Source organism: Scleropages formosus, chromosome 21, assembly GCF_900964775.1.
Source record: "Scleropages formosus chromosome 21, fSclFor1.1, whole genome shotgun sequence".
Classification (NCBI taxonomy): Eukaryota; Metazoa; Chordata; class Actinopteri; order Osteoglossiformes; family Osteoglossidae; genus Scleropages; species Scleropages formosus.
The window spans coordinates 24,013,658-24,031,856 of record NC_041826.1 but is presented as its reverse complement, the minus strand read 5'-3'; the positions used below and the strand labels follow the sequence as shown (position 1 = coordinate 24,031,856).

The 18,199-nt window shown below is 46.3% G+C and overlaps 1 protein-coding gene across 1 annotated transcript; it reads right to left on the bottom strand.

Moving 5' to 3' along the window:
- Positions 1-334: 334 nt before the first annotated feature.
- On the bottom strand, positions 335-17,482 carry LOC108920142 (netrin-G2-like). Its single transcript, XM_018728675.1, has 7 exons — positions 17,255-17,482; positions 12,289-12,932; positions 10,911-11,087; positions 8,575-8,594; positions 2,668-2,835; positions 1,045-1,179; positions 335-555 (listed from the first exon to the last, which is right to left on the bottom strand). The coding sequence occupies exons 1-7, from the start codon at positions 17,480-17,482 to the stop codon at positions 335-337; spliced, it is 1,593 nt and encodes a 530-aa protein (XP_018584191.1).
- Between the last annotated feature and the right edge of the window lie 717 nt (positions 17,483-18,199).

Below are 18,199 nucleotides of genomic sequence, written 5' to 3'. Positions count from 1 at the left end.
TACATTCTCTCCTGGTTCAATCCTCCCGAGACAACAGTTTCGGAGGAAGCGGAAATGAACCCCAGGTTAAGTTCTCAAAAGGGCCCCAAAATACACGGAAAAATCATGTGGGCTCTTCAGTGGGGCAAAGATTTCAGGGGATTTCTGCTCATTTCTCATTTGTCCATTTTCTCACAATTTTGTTTTTGTTTTTTCTAGAGGAATAATCACGAGCCCTTGGAGAGATGAGATGTGTGGACTCCTTGACGCACACTGATGGAACCCTGCTCCTCATTTTCCGGACCGGCCGGCCCCAGGCAGTATGGCGAACGGTCCGCTTTGATGCTGGTGGAGCTCAGTGGGCTGTCAGTGCGGTAAGGACACTGGGCAAGATGCAGAGCAGCATTGTGGGGAGGCTGGGGTCGGACGCCCAAGCCGCATCGCAGCCACCTTCCTTCTCGCACACGGACCGCTCACACAGGACACCCTTGAACTCCGGGGTGCACAAGCACTGCTGGTTCTCCACACAGGTACCTCCGTTCTGGCAGAGAACCAGCTCCTCATCACAAAAATTTGCTGAAAGAAAGAAACCGGTGTCAGAAAAAGTGCCCCGAGAATTTCTAACTGGCCCTAGAGGATATGGTGGAAATCAACTGTACACGATCTCACTTAATGTTGCGGTTGCACTCAACTAAAAACGACAATTGCATCAGTACTTTTTAACAAGGTCACCTCTGGACAGCCTCCACTTGGCTCTCGTTTTTCATTATTAATAATAATAAGTGTGTAAACAATATTCACACATTCATATGGAGCACGGGGGGGGGGGGGCAGGCTTTGCTTACTTCAATTTCCAGTCCTCTGCTGGTTTATAATTGGTCTCGTTTTATATTTCTATGTAGTACAAGGCAAACTTCTGACATCTGTGCAAAGGTCTCTTAGCATTATTCTTACGTTAATTTTGGCCTTGTGGTTTAAAATTATTTTTTCGCAGTAATTCCCTCAGATTTGAGAAAGAATTATTGAGAAAAAGGATTATTTGCATCCCCTTGCTGTTGTGCTTACGAATGCAGCCTTGGTTCCAGTAGTATCCAGGTAGGCATTCTTCGCACCGTATCCCGGTAACGCCCTCTTTACACCGGCAGTAGCCCATTTCATTACAGCGGTCGTGAATGGAGCCAGTCTCGTTGCAATTACACTCTACGCAGACAGGTGAAAAGGAAAGGACACACCCTCTGAGTCGGGTCAGACCCCACACACTTCGCTAGGAGAGAAACTATGAAGACAATTCAACATGAAATCGCATACAGTATCAGCAGCAAAGAGCAACACCAACCCAACTCAACTACTCTGCAGAATACAAGTGTGTATATATATACTGTACACACACATAAACATTCATACTTCTGAGTATCAATGCGCAGCAGCAGCAGCAGTGACACAGCCTTTGGACACCCTGGATTTTACTCCCATGTGTTTCTTGGTTTACACCTCTCATAAGACCCCACTGGACTCTTGTGGTAGAGCTGGGAAACCCTCCCAATAACCATTTTCCAGCCAGCAAGTTAACCAATATTATCGCACTCCCATAACCACCCATAACCACAGTCGAATGGCCAACAGGGGTGGGCAGACACTGCTACTTGGACCCCCAGATGTGAATTTCCCTCACTTTCTTTGCACTTGGGAATCTTTTGTTTTCCTCTCCTCATCTGTCAGCTGGCTCACTGTATAGTTAAATATTAATTGTTATAACGATAATACTTGATCATTTGAAGTTACTGCGTTTCACTCCGTGTGGAAAAAAATGCTCTCTAAAAATGAATTGAATAGAATATCAACTCTCTCCCAGGTTACTGATGCCTAAATAGCCCTGCTGCATTTTGACATTTCTAGGTTAACAGTTGTACAAAGTGTAAAAGGGTAAGAAAGGAGTTAAGTGTTCGGAATTAGATGAGCCATAAGTTACTGTATAGTGTTCAGTGGGTATTTAATTTTTTCACAGTTTGTTTTTTGAGTACAATTTTCATAAAAATGTTTATTATTGTACTAGTTGTATATTTTTTTTTTGTGATATCACAAGCTCATGGTAGCCTATCCCATTAGGTTTATATGGTGAACACAATTTCCTCAATTTAACATTTTACTTTCTAGTAAGTTCTCTTTTTTTCCATGAATCTATCCAACTATTCCTTTCCCCACTGAACTACACACCACAGGGCTTTTCCCAAAACCACTGCAGCGTTAAGATGATCATAATAGGCACTAACCAACCAATGTCTACAACCGCTTGTAATCGTATGTTTTTCAACCCTGTGGACCTTAAAATCATGTTTAAGTTTTGACAGGGGAACATGTAGAAACTCCATGAGCTGAATCAAGAGCCCTGGAGCTGTGCAGGAAAAAGCACAACGTTCCAAGGTTTTGTGCTGCTTCCACAGGTTCTTTTCTTATTGAAACAAATTATTATTGCTATGAATTGCATATGTATTAAATTTATAGTGTTTGCACTGATGAAAGTCAGATTAATCATATAGGTGAATATACTCTTATTTCTCTCACTTTACATCAGAGTTCGGATATATCTCATAAGGACAGTCCTACGAAGGGCATCGCTGTGAAGTTGTACTAGACTCCCCGAACGGACAAACAGCAGAGGCTGAAGGTGATAAAAGTGTCCTGACTGACCGATGCAAACATTCTCATCGTTCAGCTCAGCGGAAGCATTCCGGAAGTATCCCTGGCGGCAGTGCTGGCATTTTTGCCCTCTGGTGTTGTGTTTGCAGCTGATGCAAGTCACGATGTTCAGAAAGTCAATGTAGCTGCAGCGGTTCGAGTGTCCGTAGCACTCGCAGTCTGCCGGGAGAGAAAGCAGAGCAGCTTTAACGTTGTCATGGCAACAGCGTGGGTAAACAGCAGGGGGGAAAGCAGAAATATGGAAAAGGGTTGTAGTGCTGTCACATCTGCATGGTTCTACTAGAAGAGGAAGCAAGAATTGTGAGGGACGGTTTGGACAGACCTAAAATGTACTTTACCTCTAAGACAAGCGGCAGCTTAATGTAAATTTTACCCAATTTAAATTAAGATCAAGGTATATAAATTGCACTAAACTCCATCACCGTGGTAAAATGAGAGCCATCGGTCTCTGCTTACTCCGACCTCAAAATGAAATTTTGCTTGCTTTATTTCTTACAATATTTACTTTGCTCAAGTCACGTGAACTTTTTATATCAATATTTTACAGGCTGTCGGAAATGGGGAGGTGCCGCAGACACACACTAGTGTTCGTTCCACGTTAAAACAAAATACACCGTAAAGGAATCAGGCCACATCATATAAGGGAAGGTTATGATGCAGGGAATGCTGGGAGTTCTTCCACTCCGGTCTCCGAAGAAGACCGAGTCGTGCGTCACTTTGGAGAAAACATCCTCTGAACAATGAAATGAAACTCTAACTGTAGGAGGACGATGAGATGCTTACCTTATGAAACCAAGCATGCAGACAATCGTGGAAAGGAATGGGTGTAAAAATAGACAATGTTGAAAGAAAAAAGTCATAGAGAGCGATGTGAATTTTTCCGCAGAAAAAAAAGTTATTTTCACTTGCTCACAAATGTCGGTTGCTTTGCTTTTGCTTTGCTTTTTGAAGGAACGCTCATTGAAAATGATGAAGTCTATTCACGTCACTGTGAACTATTAAATATGAGTCTCTTTTAATGAAGTCTGTCATTTTTTTAGTGCAGAAAAGTTTCCTAATCAGATATCATTGTACAGCTAAAATTCAAACCTTGGCACATGTAATCTTATTTTCGAAATAAGGGAAAAAAGATTTATGCGTTACAGACACATAATTTTATTTATATTTTACTCTATTATGTGTTGCCGGGTAGGCTCCGGTTTCACCCGTGACCCCGTATGGGACAAGCGGTTCTGAAAATGTGTGTGATGTGTGTGTCTATTATTATTATTAGAATTTCAGCGTTTGTCCAATGTCATCATGAGCAAAAGAAGTTCAGTGTTTCCCACTTACTCTTTTCAGTTTACCCTTCCATACGTTCCAAAGCCAGTGATACAACAGTGAGTCTTACCTTCAAATCTGGTGTATGTAATTCCTGTTAGTTCACTTGTCTTGGGCTGGCCAGGGAAGAACACCTTGGGCTTTTCTTGGGAATAAAGGGGTCTTGTTTATACTTCTGCTGTCATTTATAGATTTTTCTTTTTTTTTTTTTTTTGTTTAAATACCGAGGGCTTTATTCTTGAAACGTCACAATAGCTATCAAGCTGCTCACTATTTATTTTATTAATTTATTATTACACTGTGATGGTTTGTGATTACCTGCACTTGTATGACCAAAAATGCAAACTGCGGTGACAAACAAATGCACAGAAAGTACTGTGTGTGTGTATATAGAAATGGCTAAGTGCAAAGTGCTCATAACCTATTATTGCACCAGTCTGCTACCATTTCCCTGCAGAAACATTAAACTGAGCTCCTTATGTGATACGTTTAAGACACATGAGTTGAGTTGACCCCCAAACTTGGCCTTTTTGGTACCTCTCATTGAAATGGGATGTAATTTCGTTCACTTTTGTTGATCTCTTGACTTTTTCCTCTACCTTTTTGGCGAGTTCTTTGTTACTGTTGGTTTTGGCTTCCACCCATAGTCCTCCCCTCCCCGCTCTCTCCCTGGACCCAACAGCCCCATGTCACCGATTTGCCAGGGCGAATGGATAGCCTTCAAACTATGAACGCAGCTGGGCCCGGAGATCCACTGCTGCAGTTGAGTACCGCAAGCTCCGGTCAGTAAAAGTAGAGTAAGCGATGTGTCCCCCCACCTACTGACAGTCTGACTTCCATAAGAACCTCAGCCAACACTAAAATAAAGATAAAATACTCAGTAACACTTCCACTCATCCAGTATCAAGAAGTCCTGTCCAGTGCAGAGCTGTGGGGGTCTGAAGGCAGGGTACACGACAATCACAAAATTAATATCAAAATATGAAGCTGAAACTCATTGAAAAGTACTGAGAATAAAAAACACGTCATCTCCGTAACGTGCCATTCGGTGCCGTTGACCAGCTGACCACATAAGTGCGTCAAGTGTTCCTCATCTTCGGGCCACTTCCAACTATATTGTCCACACGGTCAAATAAAAGCTTCGTAAAATGGTTATATTTACAGGTAAGGTTAACATAACTACAGTGAATAAAAATTTCTCAGTAAGACTTCTGACATTTTAACTAATTTTCAGCCATGTTAAAATTTAAGATGATTCATAATTCCTCACTGTTATTGATCACCAACATGCAGGAAGCTATAAAGAAGCTATATATCATATATATACACACTGTATACTGTATATCTACATATATACTGTACGTATATAGATATACAGTCTATATACGTATATAGAGTATATACTGTATGTGCTAGCTATAACACAGAGTACCTTTTCTCTCAAACGTTTTATGTTTTCGTTTTCCCTTCATGTTCTTTTTAACCTTTTCTTCTTCCTTCCCTTTTTCCCCAGAAGCCTCTTTTCTCTTCTCTTTCTTCTCCAGTTTCCCTATGCCATTTTTTTTGCCTGTATAATTTAGAGTACACAGGAATCAATATGAAGTCAATATATTGCAATATTGAATATAGTATGTTGAAATATGTTGTAAGCTAATCGTGCTTTATCAATCCCCGTGGGGAAATTCACTCAGGCTTCTGCTGCTCCAAGCACATGTCTTTAGAGTGTGGGAGGTAACAGGAGCACCCAGAGGAAACCCATGCGAGCCAGGGCAGAACATACAGCACACTCTCTCGCCCCGTCCGTGTGCTCCAAACCGAATTTGCTATTTTCCGCAGGAGTGACTTGAACGGCTGGTGACCGAGTTCATAGGTCACTAGTCCCGAGTCACTAGTGGTCCGGAAACTGTCCAGCTTGGGCAGAGTAGCCCCCCCCCCCCAGATGCGACAGCAGCCCATCGCAGGATAGCTACACACGTGTACACTTTATAGGTAAATTAGCATCACCAATCCACCTGAAACATATCTTTGGACTGTGTGAGGAAACCTGAGCACCTGGGAGACATTCACATGAACGCGGGGTGAACATGCAAACCCCAGACAGACTAAACGGTTATCGAATCCTCGCTGAATCATACAGCCCGGGTGTGCGGCACCTGCACTACCTACAGCACCGCTGTGCCCCCCACTTCAGTGCAGCACATAGTGCGTTCTCACACAGTATTTCATTAACTGGCTGGCTGTCTGTTCTGTAAACCCTGTACTTCTAGAACTTTCCATAGCAAGTGCCAACGTTTGCTGTTGTAAAGTCTTCTCTCGGTCATATATTTGTGCCACAGTTCACCTCGTTTTGGATCTGGTTCGACCCCCTTGAAACTTTTTCTCCCTTAATTTTCTCTACAGTGGCAGTAAAGTGCTTTCATTATTCTTACAATTTTATTTACAGCACAAAAATGTATGCTTAATAAAGAGCAGTTTGTCAACAAGACTCTGTTCACCTGTCCATAAGTGTATCTTACCTTCTTTTACACTGTCCACTGGTACAGTCTCCACCACAGCTGGGGAAAGGGCCATGCTGGGGGACACGATGCTCTCCGTCTTGCCTGAGCTCCCTGTCTTGGCGTTTCCACTGGTCAGTTGAGATTCCACTGGACTGGACTGTTCTGAGTCAACCGGACCGATCTGTTCTGAGCCCACAGGACTGGTCTGTTCTGACTCCACTGGGCCTATTTGTTCTGAGCCCACTGGGTTTGTCTGTTCTGACTCCACTGGGCCTATTTGTTCTGAGCCCACTGGGTCTGTCTCTTCTGACTCTACTGGACCGGTCTTTTCTGAGCCCACTGGAATGGCCTGTTCTGCCTCCACTGGGCCTGTCTGTTCTGACTCCACTAGACCAGTCTGTTCTGAGCCCATTGGACTGGTCTGTTCTGACTCCACTGAACTGGTCTGTTCTGACTCCACTAGACCGGTCTGTTCTGACTCCACTGGACCAGTCTGTTCTGAGCCCACTGGACTGGTCTTTTCTGCCTCCACTGGGCCTGTCTGTTCTGACTCCACTAGACCGGTCTGTTCTGACTCCACTAGACCGGTCTGCTCTGACTCCACTGGACCGGTCTCTTCTGAGCCCACTGGACTGGTCTGCTCTGACTCCACTGGGCCTGTTTGTTCTGAGCCCACTGGATCAGTCTGTTCTGACTCCACTGGACCAGTCTCTTCTGACTCCACTTGACCTGTCTGCTCTGAGCCCACTGGAGTGCTTTGTTCCTGTTCCACTGCATTGGTTTGCTCAGAATCCACGGGGCTGGTACCAGGCGGGGCTCGGGAACTTGTTTCTGCTGGGCTCACTGTGCTGATTTGTTCAGGGGCCACCAGAGTGATGTCTCTCCCTGGAGGACCAGTGTTTCCAGCTGTTTGCTCTGGAGACACTGGAGTGTTTTTTTCAGGAGCCAACAGAGTGACTTCAGTAGGATCCTCAGCCATCCGTCCTTCAGGGACGTCTGTAGTGATTTGTTCAGGAGACCACAATGGAGTGGTTTGCGCTCGGCCAACTGGGCTGCCTTGTGCTGGGTCCACTGGAGCGGTCTGGGGGGGGGCTGCAAGCACCTCTTGGAAGAACAGTTTGAAGTAATTTCACCATTAATTTCTTTCCCAGTAGTTATAAATAATTTGTGGGAATGCATGATAAAACTCATAGGTCTAACAAAGCAGGGACAGGGAGTTGCCTCCCCTATAATAATAATACTAATAATAATGATAAGAAGACGAAGAAACAGATCAATACTGCAGTAATTAATCAAATATCGTTTACTGCAAAGTAAAAAAATACTACTAATTCTATAGGCCTGTTCCAATAGCAGGTCAACTGTTCATTCCCACCTGGGTCCTCAGTGGTGAAGCCCCTGAACAGCAAACTGGGTATGGGATCAGGAGGCTCAGCCGTCAAAGGGGTCACAACTGGATTTTCTTCTTAAGCAAAGAACAACACATTTTCAGTCCTGATCAACTATCTTACTCTACGAGACCATCAACATCTATACAGAGCTGGGCTACAGGTTCGGAAGTATAGACACTAGTAAGTCAGTCAGTCACCGTCAAATCAACCACCTCCTCCAAACATCCAGAAGAAGGATCCTTCTTCTGAATTTGTATATTCATGGAATCCTGTGGATTACCGAGCTTTTATACTTTTACTGTATAAACAATGTAAAAATCTTTCATGTTCTGCTATCCTCCACTATTTAACTATAATTATGCGAAAAGTTTATCTTTGTAGTGATGCTGCAGTCGACACCTGGAACTGAAATTTCTCCGTCCCTTTGTTTTGCTGTGTTAAGAACAGTTTAGCTTCTCAGCTGATTTTAATTGTAAAAACTGACACATGGCGGTGGCCTCGTGGCGCGAAGTCTCCGGGTGCATCGACGAGATCATCTCTCCCATTAGCCTTCAAAACTGACCACGTCTCACCACTGTTATAGAAACCCTCTCTGAGCCCAAACTCAGTCCACAGTTAGAGACCCATCTCCCTCCTGCCTTTCCCTTCCAGAACCCTTGAGTGTGTTGTCTACAATCAGTCATCCACACTCCCGAAGCAGAAAGAGCTCCTTGATGGACATAGTTTGGATTCAAGACTGGCCACTGTTGAAGAAACCTTCTCTGGATCCAAAAACAGTCCAGAATTACTGACCAGGCTCCCCCCTGTCCTTCCTTCCAACAATCTTGTGTGTTTTGCTTACAGTTATCCACGTTCCTTCATCAGGAAGATCTCCTTGATGGACTCCATTCTGGATTCAGGACTGGCCACTCCACTGAGACTGCTAGAGTTGCCACCCTTCTCTTCTACTCTTACTCTTCTCAGTCTCTCCGCTGCATTTTCAAAGTCAACCACTGCACCCTTCTTACCACGATAGAATGTCTTGGTGTTGCTGAAGTACCACTGAAACGGTTTGGATTCTGTCAGGTAGATCATAGCAGGTAGTTTGGTGTGGCTCCCTCTCAGCCCCTCACCTTCTCTCACCAGGTGTTCCACAGGGCTCTGTACTTGGCTCTTTATCAATACAGCTTCCCTTGGCTCAATCATTACTTCCTATGGCTTCTCCTACCACTGCTATGCAGGCAATACACAGCTCTGCCCCCAGTCTACACAGATATATCTTCATGCACTGCACCATTTAGGATTTTTCTTTAACATATCTGCATGCATTACCGATGACCAGCTACACACAATCTCTCCATGACCAAACTCCTGTATTTCCCTACTGGTCTTTCACACTGTCAAAGGCTCTCTTTCTCACTGGAGAACTCGTTCATCTCATCCTCACTGGTAGAAGCCTGGGACTAACAACTGACTTTAGTATCTCCTTCTTCCAACATATTGCAGCCATAACCTGCTCTTGAAGACATTTTCCTCAACATCTCGCCAGAACCTTACCACACACTTCCCATCTCTTGGTCCAGGCCATGGTGGTATCTTGGCTGAACTACTGCAATACTTTCCCAGCTGGTCTTTATACCTCTGGCTCCAGTTTTTTTCCACTTTTAGAGAACGCTGCAGCATGAGTTGTGTTGGACCTGCCAAAACGTTCCCATGCATCTCCTCCTGGTCCTTCCCTTTTGGCTTCCTGTAGCTCCCTACATGAAGTTCAGCTCTCTGGTTAGAGCCTACAAGTTCTAATGAACAAGGCAATGTAGAGTGTAAGCCCTACTTTTTGGCCACCAAAGGAGCTACAGTGGTCGTGTCTGGTAAAAGTACAGCATCGGGTCTTTCAGCAGCTCCCACCTGCTGGAGTGTTTACTGGGGGCTGCTGGAATGTGGTTGTGGTCGCCATGGTAACTGGTGCTGGCTGGGTTTCCATGATAGGTGGTTCTAAGGAAAATGAAGTGCCATCCAGTGACAAAACGAGCCAGCGGTTAAAAATGAAACACAACATATTAAAAACTGCAACAGTGAAGTTGAACAATTACTTGTGTAATGATGCGGTACCACTTAAGAATAAGATAAAAATATAAAGATACTACCAGTGCACATATTTCATCGAATGTTATTTTCTCCTGTTGACTACAATATCATTTCAAAATGAGCAAAGCTGCTGCTTGTGAACAGAAGTCACAACCTTGGAAAATTGCTGATGAGGGACAGGGATGACATCCCTCGTGCTCAAGGGCATCAATTACGAAGAGCCAAAGTATGTATTGCACTTTTTTGTTAATTCTCTGTTTCATCTGTACATCAGACTTCAAAAATAACATAGTGGAAAAAATGGGATGTAATGTTCATGCTCCGATGAAGGGATAAAACTGCCAGAAATGAATGAATTTATGACGAATAAGGAAAACCAAAAAGGCCAAATAGGAACAGGTGACAGACAGGTGTGCAAACAGCCACTTTCCTTCCACCTGGTTACTTACTGCTAACTGTCGGCTCAGAGGATTCACCTGAAAGAGAGGAAGGGTTGATAAATTGTAAAAAACCTTTAATTTCAAAAAATATGTGAAAAGGTGTTACATTTATTTAGCTGACACTCTTCTCCAAAGCAACTAACAACATCATTATACCTCCAATGATTTACCCATTTGGGTAATTTTTACTGGAGCCATTTAGGGTAAGTACTTTGCCCAGGGGTCCTACAGCTGGATGCGGGATTTGAACGTGCAACCTTTGGGGCCAAAGGCAGCAGTTCGAATCACTGCACTACCAGCTGCTCCTCCGTCTTCTTCCCTAAGTCAAGCAGGTCTCTTGTAAGTGCGGTCTCGTCTCTTCCGAGGGTGGACGCACATGCTTAACCCGATGCTTTGCTAGGGGTTACCAAGTACCCCAACTAGTGCATTAGCAGGTCAGGATTGTGGGAGTGAACTGTGAACGATGGGCCTCAAACACTGTGTTGTGAGCTATGCGTTGTGCCCCTTTCAGGGCGTGTGACGTACAGGCATTCGGTGACCCGTTAGGGGCGGGCAGGTAAGATCCCGGCGTCCAGGGCTTGGCTTGGAAGCCACTTTTGCATCGATTGCAGTCTTGGCCAGCGGTGTTGTGATCACACTGGCACTCCAGGTTTCCATCCCGAAATGTGCACTTGTCGGCATGAAGGTTACACTTGCACCTGCACAGAGAAGAGGAGCGAAGGTGGGAGGCCGCGTGGCTCTCTGTCACATACACCGCTCTGCTCACGCTGAACTGCTTTCGGAGCAGCTCAGACATTATTATGTTATATTCTTTGTTCCGTAACCATTCCGTTCATCTCTCCGTCCGTTTTCGGGAAGTGCTTGTCCCGACCAGGTTCGTGGTGGTCTGGAGCCTATCCCAGTTCCACCGAGAGCTGGGGGGGGGGGGGGGGACATACGGAGCTGTCCTGTGCGAGGACACAGATGCCAGAGAGCAGACAGCGGACAAAGTGAAAGGAGACCCCTTTACACCTTTTTGTTGCCTGCTCATTTCTAATGTATTACATTTTGTCAACATTTGAACGCCGAGGAAATAAAACAGTTGTTATGAATTATTCAGAAGAAATAATACATGATTTTGAATTACGTAAAGCAATTTTCGTAACTAGTGCTGTCTGGTTTGGCAAAAAAGCACAGTATCATCTCACGTATTTTAAATGATATGATGAGAAGCTCTGCAGATATACAGTGATCAGTGTCACATGGACAGGACTGGAAGAAAAGATTTCAGGAGCAGGACATTTAACAGTGTTGCTCAGTGGAAAGCAGAGCTCATGTAAAACGGGACAGAGAGACAAACTGCAGCACTTAGAAATGTCTCAGTCCTCCTCTTTGCGGGCTGCGACATGAGAGGGGAGCAGTAACAGTTACATTTAGGCGAAACTGTACTTTGCGGAGGAAATGTTCACGTGGATCGTTTTTACTGTACTTGGTTACATAACTGCTATACACTGTATTTTCATTGAGTGAAATCTGTCGTGCCAATGAAGTTAGACCACTGAAATAAATGAGAAACAGGTGAAATACCACGGTTTGCCAAGTAACTTGCTCACTACTGAAAACCGCTCGCTCAGCGCGGGGCTGCAGCAGCTCTTTTCAAACTTCTGCCACATTGTCAACACGGTAAAAAGACGCAAAATGCCGTTTCTGTCACTGTTACTGTAGCTCGTGTGTTTTGCGCTGCAGCGGCGACTCGCGTTCCTGGGCCGAGGGTTCGGATCTCGCGCGGAGCGTCAGCAGCCCCTGCGGCCGAGCGAGCGGTTCTTCTTTCGGTGAGGATGCCAACCGGACGATGGCCGGCGAGTCGGTGCCTGCCCTCGCGGGGCCGGGCCAGCGCCGGGGAAGGCGGGGCCTCCTTACCTTGCCGGCACCTCGATGTTGGATATGGCGTAGAAATACTTGTCGAGGTTTTCCCGCTGCACGTAGGTGCCGCCCAGTGCGGGCCGGAGCAGCCGCAGACGCAGGTTGGTGAAGGTGAAGAAGTCTCGCAGGCCCTTGGCGCTCTCCATGAGCGCGTACAGGTTGTCCATGTCGAGGAGCCTGGGGCCGGCGAAGATGGCGAAGCGCGCCCGCACCTCGAAGCGCACGCTCTTGTCGTTCCTGGAGCCCACCCAGCGGGAGTACCGCTCCGTGCAAATGACCCGGGTCGCGTTCGACGCCGACAGCTCCTCCACCGCCTTGGGCGGCATAGCGAACGCATCCATGCAGTCGTCGGCGTAGAACTGGTAGGGTTGCCACGTGCGCCCGTAGTCCAGGGACTTGTCCAGCACCATGGCGGTAGGCCTGCCGTACTCAAAGGTCACCTGGATGTCGTCCGTCACTTCCAGGCTCTTGTTCCAGCTCAGAGTGACGTTGGCGAGCAGCGGCTCTGGGTAGCGACGCCACGTGATCGTCTGCCAGTAGGTGAGCGGGCCGCCGCGCTCGCGGTCCTGCATCAGCTGCGGCGGGTGCGCCAGGTCAGGGTTCGAGGCGTCGCACTCGTCGCTGCACAAATACGGGTTCTCCTGGGGACGTGCGTGGAGGGACCGGCGTCGTGGGAAAGAGAACAGAGTCAACAGTCTGCTTTCAGAATTATCTGAATTTGACGGCGTGGGAAGAATTGCCGCGGTCGCAGAGGGAGGATGCGTCCATTTTTCTGTCTCTCTTTCAGTTTCAAATTAAAATTTCTGCGGTGAAAGTGTTTTACAGCACAACATGATTGCAAAGAGGAACAAAGTAACGGGGGCGGTGGTGTATAGTGGAGAACTTCTCCAGGTTCATCACTAGATCCCCTAAATTCTCACAGATCCTGACATTTAAATCAAACTTTTTCTCATTAATATAACTATTATTCTAATTACTAAACATTTATTTGACTACATCCGCCTACAAGATGAGCTGCAAATAAACGTGAGCCAACGTCTCTTGTAGATTTTAGACTTTGGATCCACGAAACCCTGAAACACGAGTGACCTCCATGTGTGAACTTTCTTTTCTCAGCGAGTCCAGTTGATGTGATGGTTTTCGACCAGAGCGGTTATTCTTCTGGGACATTTACGTCATGCGGTATCAAACTCTGGCCGGAATGTGAGTCGCACCTGTAGCCGGTTTACTGCGACCAACCGAACTGTTCCTCTCGTGACTCCCTACTAACCCGAACTTCGAGTCCAAGCTTGGAAACAAGCAGAGATTGTTACCTGCGAGATGAAGAGCAGCAATTTACTGTAATGCGTTTTAGAGCGAATGAGGGCTTCAGCTACACTCGCATGAACTTTGTTTAGTAGACAGGCATGATCATACAGGTGTCAAGTGCAGGTGAACATGCAGCCAGCATGTGCTCTAGGAATTAGCATGGATATGCAGTCAGGACGCACTGTATTATTATTATTATTATTATTATTATTATTATTATTATTATAATACATTGGATAATCCACACATGAGCAGTCTGCTGGTCGCAATGGCATGTGGTGTTGTGCAATAATGGGGAAGAGAACTAAAGAGGAAAAAGGAAATCCAGCTTTACTATAACATTAGCAAAAATGCGTTGTTCTCATACCGCGGTTCATTTGTTCTGCAAAACCATCCTTTTAGGCAAATCCCCGTTGCGAGACGGTCGAACTGCTCTTATTTCTAATGGGGAAATAAATCAGTTCTGCCACTGAAAGACATGTCTCATAAAATTCATCAAAAGCCTCAAAATGACAGACAACACATTTAATATACTGTAGATTGTATCAGAAATGATTTTTTTCTAATTATTTTATTGTATTTTTATAATGTTATACTTTCATTCGTTCATGATCAAAAACTGCTTGTCCACTGAAGGGTTGCGGGGGTCCACAGTCTGCCCTGGAACAATAGGGCCTGAGACGGGTCACACCTTCAGTGGAGAAACTGTAAACGCAAATGTACTTGAGTATAACGGTCAAGTGTATCAATGCCAAAAATGACGCCGAAAAGCACAATGTCTATAGAAATTCTCCTTAGTAAAGTAGTGGAGTAAACATAGCCCATTACCAGCCGCCATTGTACAGCCACGTCGTTGTAAAAAGTAAGAAATATTTGCACAGAAAGGAGAGTCAGACGTGAAGTAAAAGTGATCCGTTCCCCCAGCGGCCCTTCTGTCGCAATCTGATCGAGCGAAGTTCGATAAAATATCCCCGTGTATTTTCAGGTGTTCGTTAGTGTCACTTTAGTGTCGCTCAGAGCTCTTTGACAGCGTCTTCGTTTTGTAAACGACACGTAACGTTTAAAGTGGCACTTGGTAAGCAGTTCGTACTTCGCGGTAGTTAATTTTATTTCAGTTACGCTGTCCAAACTGTCTTAAGTGTGCAAAACATGCGTCGAAAACTTCAGCCGATGCAGATTCATGTGAATATTCTGTATACCATGTGAATATATTCACTGTAATACACGGGATCATGTACGCTGAGAGAAGTTTCCAGAACGCTGGAGGTCAAGGTTTCCCGGAATACACGTTTTTGCTGCAATGACCCAAAGCAAATCCGCGATGCAAGAGGGAAGAAAGCAGACCTCCGTGTCACTGGGGGGGGACATTTTCAGCAGCGCTCTACTCAGCCCCTCCCAGCTTTTCGTACGTACATCAACGGCGTCAGAGCGACGATGGTCTCTTGCACTGGTTTTGCAGGAACGACGGTATTTCCTTTACGGACTCGTGCAGCAGACCGACAGAAACAAGTCAGGATGCATCTCCCTCGTACCGTTTGTCACCCTCGCTGGAGCGGCCGGGGGGGTCTGCTGCGAGGCTAACGCTGCGGTAGAGGTGACCACCAGAGCCTGGTGACGACTGCGGTCTTGGGTAAGAAGATCGGAAGTGTGTCTAAGAAATGGGGAAAGGAGCAACTCCGTCTTGTGCACGGAAAGAATATTCCGGTGCTGGCAGAGCAGCCCAAGGACACGCACACGCACACACATACGGAGGCCAACTGGAGATGTACTGCATGAATAGAAGAGCAACACAACGAAGAGCCAAAATGACTGATCCTTCCACGATTCTCTATGAACCTGATCTCCAACTTCATCTCAGCCCCTTCAAACACTCAGTGTTGTCCCTTCACTCACACACTTTCGATAGTGGGGCATTAAACATGTCTATAGACGTGCCTGAACCTCTAGAAGAATGAACTCGGGTGACGCGTCCCTGCGCTCGTCCCCGTTCTCCTGTTGGAGGCCGCACGGTGGAAGGAGCCGAAGGCGGCTGCGTGACGAGCGTCGGCTTATTTAACGCTCAGTCTCATGGCTCTGCCGACGGGAGGTTCTCTTTGTTGGATGAACCCATCTCCTGCTGGCCCGACAGTCACGGGAAAGCTCCGGTTCTCTTAACTGGGGCTTCCGTGCAAAGAAACATGGCGATAAGAAACACACACAGCTTTCAAGTCGGACCCAGCGAGACACACACACACACACACACACACACACACACACACACACACACACACACACACAGATATTCCATGTTGTACAAGATGATTAGACCTAATAGGGTTACAGCTTCTAATCAGCTGTGTGTGAGTACAGATCATCTGTGGTGACAGCGAAGACCAAATAGCACTTTGAGAGTTAACACACACTTTGGAGAAGAGGACATCATATGAACGAGAGGTTTGGCATTCGCACAATTTCTGGAACATTAAGACATGGCGCTTATTAGTCGGAATGCATCTTCTCTCTTTTTTACAGGCCAAAGCCTCGTGTTACCGCTTCATCGTAAGACTAAAGTCACAGACTCATGACATGAAGGATGAGAACATTTAATTATTTTACCAGAGTACAGCTGTTGTAATTACTTGAAGTACCAGTGTATTTATGAGAAGCACAGATACACCTGTGCAGTAAAATATGGTGATGGGTGTGGTGGAGATTTCAAATGTTCAGTTAATGAGCAGCGAAAGAGTCGCACACATCTACTGCCCGCAGAGGCAGAAAAATGGTAGAAATAAAAGACACACACACACACACACTTTCTCAACCGCTTGTCCCATACGGGGTCACGGAGCCTAACCCGGGGCGTAAGGCTGGAGGGGACACACCCGGGACGGGACGCCAGTCCGTCGCAAGGCACCCCAAGCGGGACTCGAACCCCAGACCCCCCAGAGAGCAGGACCCAGTCCAACCCACTGCATCACTGTGCCACTGCACAATCACACCCCCCCGAAATAAAAGACCAAAAACTGAAAATATATATGAATAAAAAATGACTGTGCTGTTTATTTAAAAGTCATTTAACTTTAATCGACTCACTTTGTCACTCACTCAGTCACTATTAAGTACTTGTCCGATGCAGGGTCACTGTGGTCCGGAGCCTATCCCGGAAGCACAGGGCAAAGCAGGGTATAGCCTCGTACATCGGAAGGCTACGTACCCAACTCATTCACACGTTAGACCGTTGTGACTGGACAATACGGTGTAAACTCATGTAAACTCATTGTGTACTAATTAATTCATTGTAAATTAATGGGTTTTTCAATTTGGATTTTCTTGGTCAATTTATTGAACAATTAACAAACAATGTGATCACCTTTAAACTGGTCATACTGAGGACTAACCGCGACTTTAATATTATGCTGCCAAACCAGAATCCAAAAACCTGTGGAGCGACACATCTGCCAGGTGCCCCGTGATGATGGCATCGAAGCGTGTGACGCAGGTACACTCGGCGTGTGGTGACGGGCCGTTACAGAGCGACAAAACACACGTCGACACGCTGAGAACGATAAGTTATCGAGTCGAGTGGAACGACATGATTTGGCTGTGGGAGGAAACCTGAGCACCTGCTCAACCGCACCTTCCTACGGTCCACTTACAACGCCTTCAGAGAACGTACCAGGGTGCAGAACCTCTCGGGGGGGTTTCCGCAGGTGATGCCAGGTGGTTCCACCTTGATCTGCATGAACTCTTTGGTCGGCATGGAGCTCGGCTGGCAGGCGTACAGTTCCCACGGTGCCCCGGTGTCTGCGCTCACCGGCGACTTGCACACCTCATACTGGCCGAGGGTCCCGGTGAAAGACCGCAGCAGCAGCGGGAGGAGGAGGAGCAGCGGCGTTTGACACATCATGGCTTCTGTAGAGCAGAGCGGCGGTGCCCCGGTGTGACGGTCTGGGGACGACTGGCATGAGCTCGGCCTTTTCTCTCTGCACCACGTTACCCGGCGTTACTCCATCAGAGAGATCGCAGTGTGCCGTGCCAAAGAGTCACGTCACTCAACTGTAACCAGCAAATAAAACTGAGTTACTGGTCATTTGAAGAGGGAGTGGAAACAACTATTTCTTTCTACACCTAGTAAATGACATATAACTAAAAGCTAAAGGTATTTATACATTGGAGTGCGGTACAGGGCAGTACAGGATAATACCACACAGGACACTGCATTACAGTACAGGAGAGTACAATACGGTAGAGGACAGTACTCACCCTGGGTGCGGATGGGAGACACACACACACGCACATGCACACGCACGCACGCACGCGTATGCCCTATGAAGGCGTCGGTTCACCTCTGCTCTCCAGCCTCTGCTCGGTCGGTCCGTGTCGCGAGGCTCCACCGTTAGATTTACAGTTAAGAGGATTTCGGCGCTTTTTTCAACTACAAGTCGGGCTACTTTAGGTGAGAAGACGTCCCAAATCCGAAGGGGAGGGCGATCAGCTAATTGGAAGAGAGGGTGACGTGCTAAATGGGGCTGACATCTGCACTCGAGAAAAATAAGCTTCTCGGAGTCGTTTCATGCGGAGCTACAGTGAGGAACAACTGAAAAGCTTCATAGGGATTCTG

Bases quoted from the DNA above. Each gene is read 5' to 3' on its own strand.
- LOC108920142 (XM_018728675.1), bottom strand. From the start codon at position 17,482: ATGTGTCAAACGCCGCTGCTCCTCCTCCTCCCGCTGCTGCTGCGGTCT. The intron at 11,088-12,288 runs GTAAGGAGGCCC...TTCTCTGTGCAG, and splicing joins AACATCGAGGTGCCGGCAAG to GTGCAAGTGTAACCTTCATG. The intron at 1,180-2,667 runs GTCAGTCAGGAC...CTGTCTGCGTAG, and splicing joins CGATGAGAATGTTTGCATCG to AGTGTAATTGCAACGAGACT.